Source organism: Carcharhinus amblyrhynchos, chromosome 5, assembly GCF_965287045.1.
Source record: "Carcharhinus amblyrhynchos chromosome 5, sCarAmb.v2.hapA, whole genome shotgun sequence".
NCBI lineage: Eukaryota > Metazoa > Chordata > Chondrichthyes > Carcharhiniformes > Carcharhinidae > Carcharhinus > Carcharhinus amblyrhynchos.
This window is the reverse complement of record NC_137328.1, coordinates 39607566-39615447: the sequence shown is the minus strand read 5'-3', so window position 1 is coordinate 39615447 and position 7882 is coordinate 39607566. Positions and strand designations below refer to the sequence as shown.

The 7882-nt window shown below is 43.9% G+C and overlaps 1 protein-coding gene across 1 annotated transcript; it reads right to left on the bottom strand.

Moving 5' to 3' along the window:
- Positions 1-2694: 2694 nt before the first annotated feature.
- On the bottom strand, positions 2695-7652 carry LOC145343425 (doublesex- and mab-3-related transcription factor A1-like). Its single transcript, XM_080189653.1, has 2 exons — positions 7136-7652; positions 2695-3521 (listed from the first exon to the last, which is right to left on the bottom strand). Exons 1-2 carry the CDS (start codon positions 7650-7652, stop codon positions 2695-2697), a joined length of 1344 nt encoding a protein of 447 aa, XP_080045779.1.
- Positions 7653-7882: the final 230 nt, after the last annotated feature.

Below are 7882 nucleotides of genomic sequence, written 5' to 3'. Positions count from 1 at the left end.
ACAATTCGCAATGCTAAGCTATTGCCTTTTCCAATTTCATTCCGTTTCCCTCTGAAACCTCTTAATGAATAAATTACATACGACAGCACTTGACTCCAGAGACAGAAGTACATAATCTTGGCTGGCATTTTAATATCCTGCTAAAGGAGTGCTGCAGTGTTGGAAGTGCTGCCTTTTAGATGCAATCATAAGGGTCTTTCGGGTGGACTACAAATACCCCATTGCACTATTGGGAAGAATACTAATGGCTAATATTCACCCCTCACTCAGAACTATCAGCACGGATCATCTACTCATCATCACATTGCATCCTATTTCCTATCGGGGACACTTGAAAAGTACTTCATTGGTTGCGTAGTGCTTTTGGGGAGTTCTGAGGTCGGGAACGGTACGATATAAATGCAACTATTTCCTGTGCAAAAATTATTTCATTTATTAATTCCAGTGAACAAAGGCGACTATTTATTAGCGGATCCGAAGGTTTTTTTTAGGATATGCCATGTGTGAGGCAGTGTTATATATTCAGCTTTACACAGTTAATTGGAAAGAAATAAAGACGCGTGTGTCCGTGGCGTCTTTCACGAGTTTAGGGCAATCCATAAGCGGTTCAAATCCAACAAGATATTTTTGAAGTATAATTAAAACGAATTCTGTTAAGCTTCTGTTCAGAGTCACGTCATTCTTAGTCGTTAAGAATAATAAGATCTCCTTGCAAATAACTCTGGTTCGTTTATATTGGGTTAAAAAAAATGCACAATGAACAAAACAAAATCAGTTTCCGTGCATTTATAGTAACTAATACAAAAAAAAGGCTGTTGGTTTTTAATGGATTTATTTTGTTTCGTGTTTACAGCTATAAGGCCTCTGTTCTCAGTGGCACTTAACTCCGAACATCATTATATAAAAATATACAGCAGTTGTCTGATTAACAGTAGCCCAGCTTCAGATAGTAAGCTGCTTTCTGAAATTGTCCATCCTTTAAGGATCACTTACGGCCGCTGGCTTGGACTTTCACTGCGATGACGTTATGCGAAGATTAATATGGTCTGGTCACGGTAAACTGTTCTGAGAAAGTATTAAGTTTGTTTTAATTAATCCGGCTGCAATGCATGGTCAGTGATTTTCTGAAAAGCATGACCTTTTCTTTTGCCAAACAAAAATGTATTTTCATTCAAATTTGATACCGCAAGTTAAGTTTTTATTTTCTCCAACCACAGCAGTTTTTACTTTCTCTGTCTTCCATCCTCGAGTGAGTGTTTTTTCCCCCTCATTCCACTATCAAGAGTGACAAGCTGTTGCGAAAACCGACAAGGTTTTAGACTCCATTTCCAGTTTTGGAGTAAGGCACTTTATTGTACACAGTTCACTCAAGGAAGACTTGAGTCAATAACTCCTCAGCTCCCCCCTCTTCTTGGAGACGAAAAGTTCTACCTTTGTATTGCAATATATTGGAATATGTAACGTGACAATGCATTAAGATACAAAGCCATGTGAGAGAGCTCTGGAGCCTTACTGAAGGGAACCGGAGTGCACAGCTAATAGGCGCTAGAATGGTCAGGTTAAAACTAACCGGGTGCTATAGTGTTTCCTGTATGTGAAATAAAGGTTTAGATTTCGTGGTAAAGATATTTGCTGATTTTTTCTTCTTTAACTGTTCTCTCTGGCTCCAAGGGATTTTTTTGTTTCTCTGCAATGAGAAAGTGTAACATGGGATTACTGTTCTGAGAAAATATTCAAATCTGCTTCAGGCAGACAGTATTTCTTTTGGCCGGAATAATTGTCAGAGTCAAAAGATTTCCCGGAGATACACGATCTCCCGAACTGGCGGATTCCGGCATTTTCCTCAGCACTCTACAAAGGAGTGGGAAATATGGTCAAGCCCACATCCTCTTCCTCCCAGGCAAAGGTGTATTATTGACCCTCTTAATCATCTTTTCCTTATTAGTGTCACAAGTAGGCTTACTGCAATGGAGTTAAACTCCCTGGTCGCCACATTCAGGCGCCTGTTCGGGTACACTGAGAGTGAATTTAGCATGGCCAATGCATCTAACCCGCAGATCTTTGTACTGTGGGGCGAAACCGGAGGAAACCCATGCAGACACGAGGAGAACATGCAAACTCCACACAGACAGTGACCCAAGGCTGGAATTGAACCCGAGTCCTTGGCGCTGTGAGGCAGCAGTGCTAACCACTGGTCCACAGTGCCGCCCTTTGCTGTTTTAAGCTTCATGTGGCATTGTTTGTTTTGGGCGGTTCCCCTTTAAGGGGCTGCCCTCCTTGCACTCTCCTCCAGTTTGTTGAATTTCGTTAAATTGTTTTGCCAAGGAGGATGGCAGGACGGAGTTCAGAACCTCACAGGGAAACATCTCCATGCTCAGGGCTCCTTGTGGTCATAACTCTTCTCACATTTCCCCGAGGGCAGTCGAAACGAGGGGAAAACACAGATTGCGAGAGTTTAATATTCAGCCAATGCTGCATTTTCCAATCTGTTCAATACCAGTCGCAATTATTTAAAACAAACATCGTCGATTTTCCATAGATCCGTTCACCAACTTGCTGGTGACGTGGGACTAAATTAATCCAGAACCACTGGACCAGTCGGCTTCACTTTGATCTCAAGTGTGGACATGTTGAAAGTTTCCTGTTTGACGCTGAGCTTTGTCTCAAATGGATTTGTCTCACACTGTATCAGAGTCACTGCTTTTCTGGATTAATTCTAGAGTACAGTCCACCAGAGCAGAGTGCTTCTTTATTCTGGAAGTATGGAATGTCCCTCACGATGCCCGGGAAAGAGTACTCCATCTGGGGGCGAAATGGCAAGGTCGGCATCAGGCCAGAGGTGACATAAGGTGACATGAAAGTGGGGAGGCCTCGGCCAGGGTTGGAGTAGGCTAGGCGAAGTGGGTTCACCCCCAGCCTGGGGTTCAGCCCGTACAGGTTGGCGGGTGCTCCGAAAACCGCGCTGGATTGCAGGGGAGAGAAGGCTGACTTGGAGCTGCCGGAAAGGCCGGCTAAGGTGAAGTGGGAGGCTCGCTGCGGTTCCCCCGGCTCGGACGCGGTGCACTCCGCATCTTTGACCTGTCCCTTGGCTTCCTTCCCATTCAGCACTTGCTCGATCGCCTGGACCACGTCTCCTTTGCAGCCCGCTAGGATGCACTCCAGTCTGTCTCGCTTGTGGCTGGGGAAGACCTTGGTGAGGATGTCAATGGGCGCCCTGTGGTTTGAGGAAGAGCAAGGCAGGTTGGCCATCACCTTTGCCAGCTCCTTGGGTTTCTCGCACTCGTTGCCCGAGTCGCCATCCGAGGGGGTGACTGAGCGAGGACTGTCCGCACCTTCCGACGGAGGATCCGGCGAAGGGGAGAGCTGGGCGGACTCGTTCTCCGAGGCTTCGGGGTTTCCTGCTTTATCCCTCAGATTAGCGTCGGTCCCCTCCGTCTCTGGAGCGAGGGAGTGTGAAGGCTGAAGCACTGATCGGCTCACCAAACCGTTATAAAACAATTCGTATTTGGGGCTCTTTTGCCCTGTTAAAGGAAAACAAAAATGTTCAAATCAAGGATAGGTACCAAAGTGACAGATCCATGAAAAAATACAAATGTAATATACACAGAAGTGGGAAAACTGCGTATATGGTTAGAAATGTTGTGGAGAATTGCATGTTTGTTCTGTTAAAATCAGCGAACGAAAAGTGGATTGTTAGGTTTAAGTAATCAGAGGTCACATTTACCATTGCTGGAGGGTTATCTCCGAGGAGTGGCTTATATCAAGAAATGATCTCTACTACATCAGGATGATTACATGTTACAAGATAACACACTCGAGATTTGCTGCTGAAGAGTTTTACCTGAATTTGAATTATTCCAGCATTTCGCTGTTCATTATAAATGAAAGCATTTACTGTACACCTGAATCAAAGGACACACATTAATAATCCGCATTACTGTCATGTTTTTATTTAGAATTACACACAGGTTATGTGTTTCTATTTTTTAAAAATAAATTATTCGAGCTCAATTATTAATATTTAAAACAAAAACAGGCCACTGTAAAATCTCCAGCATGGGCTAATCCAACAAAGGCAGGAGTATTTTCCAATTGAAGAACTGGACGTGTCTCAGATCAGATTTTAACATATTTTCTCCGTTGCATTAAGTGGAGCCACGGTTCCTCCCAGGAGCATCTTACTGTCTTTGAAGGGGATAGTAAAGCATCAGAGCGGTTCAAAGAAGGCTGCTCACCATCATCTTCTTCTCAAGGGCAATTAGGGATGGACAATAAACGCCAGCCCAGCCAGCGACGCCCACATCCCGAATGCAAGAAAAAAGTAACCTTGGAGGGTTCAGGAATCATTTCCTGATTCCTTTTCCTATCGGTGTGTTGGTAAGGATTGCAAATTACAATTTTGATATAAATAAGTTGCATAAAATATCTGTATAGAACAATGGTGGAAATATGAACTGATTATTTCATGGCAGTTACGTACGTCGGGAGGCCAAAGATGGGGACCCCACTTATCGCTGGTTAGCTTACAGAGCGACACATTTCATTTTTCCAATCTCCCCTCCAGTGTAGTTACATTTCCCAAAGCACCCCCATTATTTTATCTCTATACGTCCTGTAGGGCAATCAATCTCTAAATATCCTTCCAGGGCAAGGATTCTTCCAATAAAATAAGTTGCAATTTGTTTGGAACGCGTTAAATTCAATGCTTTAATTTTGATTTTACTAATATACACGAAAATTAATTAGGGGTTATTAGTGTTTTAAGGTGGCATCTCCCAGAACGTATGAATATATTTCTTTCAACCAGCCTGCATACTTTTGTATATTTATCCTGTTAGTGAGACAAGTTCTAACTATACCTGCTGTTAATATTGCCAAATTTACTTCATATACGCAAGCTGAATGTGTCACATAACCGCTCGACCCTCATCCCACCCTCATCCACAACTCCCCCAGCAATGTATACACTTTCCTTTTAAATGAATGAGTTATTTTCGTTGTGGAGTCAAATTTTGTTTTCGAATATAATTTTCCTAGATCCCAGGGAAAAAAAAACTTTTTTTTGGCCCCAGACACACTCCGGTTTGCCCACAGGATATTTATTTGCGTGTTATTTTCTGCATTGAAGTAAATTGAACTGCCTTTATCATTCCAGTGTCCTGACCTACATTATCCCACTGTGAAAGCACTCAATCAAAAAAGTTTCTTCGTTTTGACGGATCATCATTTTATGCCATTCAGAGCAATATTCGTTCACAATCAATCCTGGTGTCGGAAAACAATATTGTAACTTTCCACATCCATCTTCTACAAAGTGCATCCCACTGGAAAAAGGTCTGGTCGCTTCAGCAAACGATTTTAAACAAATTACAACCGATTAGTAGCCAACATTGGTTGAACTACTTAAGCAGCACTTTCGAGACAATCTCGTTACTTCTCTGGTGAAAAGTCATCGACCTGAAAACATTAACTCCGTTTCTCTTTCTCCACAGATGCTACCTTACCTGCTGAATATTTGCAGCATTTTCCTGACTTTTTTTATTACCTTTCTGGGTTGAGAAGTTTTTAAAATAAAATCGTGTGATGGTTGAATAATAATATTTAAACAAACTCTTTGATTCTTGCTAATTCCCCAAAACTCGATGTTTCATAAACAGGTGGCATATATGGTGCCAGAGTTAACAGCACATTGTTCAAGACTGCAAATAAGACAACCGTGGTTGTGCTCAGAACGAATTAGCTCCCCGCGAAAGAGAGTTGAAGGATTTTGAAATGAACTGGGAAATTTTGTGTTATTTCCACGTTTAGTATTTTGTTTAAAAACGCTTAGATCTGCTGGTTCTTTATGCAGACAGACTTAACCCTTTAAAGTGGGATCGAAACGTCTCTGACTCACGTTTAAACTGTTTGGACCAATCAACTTAACTCACAATGTCTCTCGCTGAAATGTGACCAAATATAAATCATAGCTCCCTAAATTCGAAATATCATCCTCCAACTGAAATCTGCATTCGATCATGTATTGGCAATATCGCTGCCCTCGTTTAGTTTCACATCACTTCTATTGGAAACGTTTGTCTGAGAAATGCACCAAGGCTTCACCACTGAATTGAACATGTAGATAATGAACCTGTCACTGGCAGGACGATAATCAGATCCTGGCAACGGTGACTCGAATATTCCGGGCATGTATTGGCCTCTTTTAAGGTCGGGCATGTATTGGGTGTATGAACAATTGTTAAAATTGGATCATTAAGTTTGAACATTGGGAAATGTTGTATTGCGAGCGCTAACAGATAGACAACCTTTGGCAACAGTGCACCATACTTTAAATGTACATCATAAACTGTCTTTGGGAGGTTTCTAAACTGATGAGTGACTTATATTCAAATGATAGCCCGTCACATGGAAAACAGTGGAGCTCTGCAAGCACTGGTAACTCAGATCTTGAAAATAATTTCGGATTTATGATATTAACCTACTTACAGAAATATAGTTGAAAAATCAATAATGAACCACTAACTACATTCAAAAATGATATTAGAACCGTTCGGTAATAACCTGCTGTGGGGAACGGTTTCCATAGTAGTGGGGATGGGTAGCAGAGGCAAAATTCCTCGGCCTTTCGGCTAAGATCAAGCCCAAGATGGGGTGCAATGAGCTTATCTTGTCAAAGGTCAAATACTGGGATGCTGGAATCTGAAACAAAAACAGAAAATGCTGGATAATCTCAGCAAGCCTGACAGGAACTGTGGAGGGAAAATCCAGCTAACGTTTCGAGTCTGGATGACCCTTCCTCAGAGCTAAAGGGAGTTTATCTTGTCAGCTTGGACCTTGTTTGTCTCCCTTGTGGGGACTACGAATTGGATTCAATTGGATTTTGAATTTCGTTTTTGGAACAAGGAAGGGATGGATTTGGGTTTGCCCGGTCCATTCTGAGTATTGGCTTTGTAACTTTAAGGATGGAGTAAAACATTTAAAAAATACAAATTGTATTATGTATTGGTCCAATTTGTGTCTTAATTGTAACATAAACCTGCCGCAATTAAGATACAAATGGTCAGGTTCTGAGCAAGTTTTGCTGTAAGAGTTCACATTAATGGTTTAATTCCCGGGTTTGCGGTGGTTGACTTACCGTCTTTCTGCTTCTGGTATTCGGCTCCGAAGATCTCGTAAGGCGTGGAGACGGCTCTCGATCCCGGGATGATGCTGTTGGCGGCCGCAGCAGCCGCTGCCATGGCCAGGCCAGCCTCGGCGGCCCCTCCTCCGGCGTACATGAACTGCAGCTCCCTGGCCTCGTTCTCCTCCTGCGCTTGCTGCCGCCGCAGGGCCACCTGAGCGGCCATGACCCTCTGCCTCTCGGCGATCAGCATGCACTTGGCGCACATGCAGTCCCTCCAGCGGCAGAAGCGCTTGTGGCCCTTGAGCGCCGACACCACGCCGTGGTTCCTGCAGCGGGCGCACTTGGGGGTCCGCGGGTACCGCTCGGCTGCCGAGGCGGCGGCGGCCGCAGCGGCGGCAGCCCGCAGCAGCAAGGCGGGAGGCCGGAGCAGCGAGTTGGTCCCCGCCATGGAAATGGGCACGGCGGCTGGGTTGGGCGGCACGCAGGAGCCCGGCAGCGGGGCGGAGGGCAGAGAGCCTCTGCCATCCATCCTGAATCTGATCAGCCCTGACCACAAGCGAGCTACTCCAGGACAACAGCGATATGACCAAAGACCTCTTTATATCAACAGGGAGCTGTTTTTACAGCTGCACCCTTAAAACAAAAACAAACATGGTTTAAACAATCAAACTAAAAGATGCACCAAAAAGTGCTGGGAGGATCTACAGACCAGTTATTGCACCCGTATGAAGTGTCAATCAACAGCCCGCACCTCCCAGC

Coding starts and splice junctions, on each gene's coding strand:
- LOC145343425 (XM_080189653.1), bottom strand. CDS start 7,652: ATGGATGGCAGAGGCTCTCTGCCCTCCGCCCCGCTGCCGGGCTCCTGC. Junction 3,522..7,135: donor ATACCAGAAGCAGAAAGACG/GTAAGTCAACCA, acceptor TTCCTTTAACAG/GGCAAAAGAGCCCCAAATAC.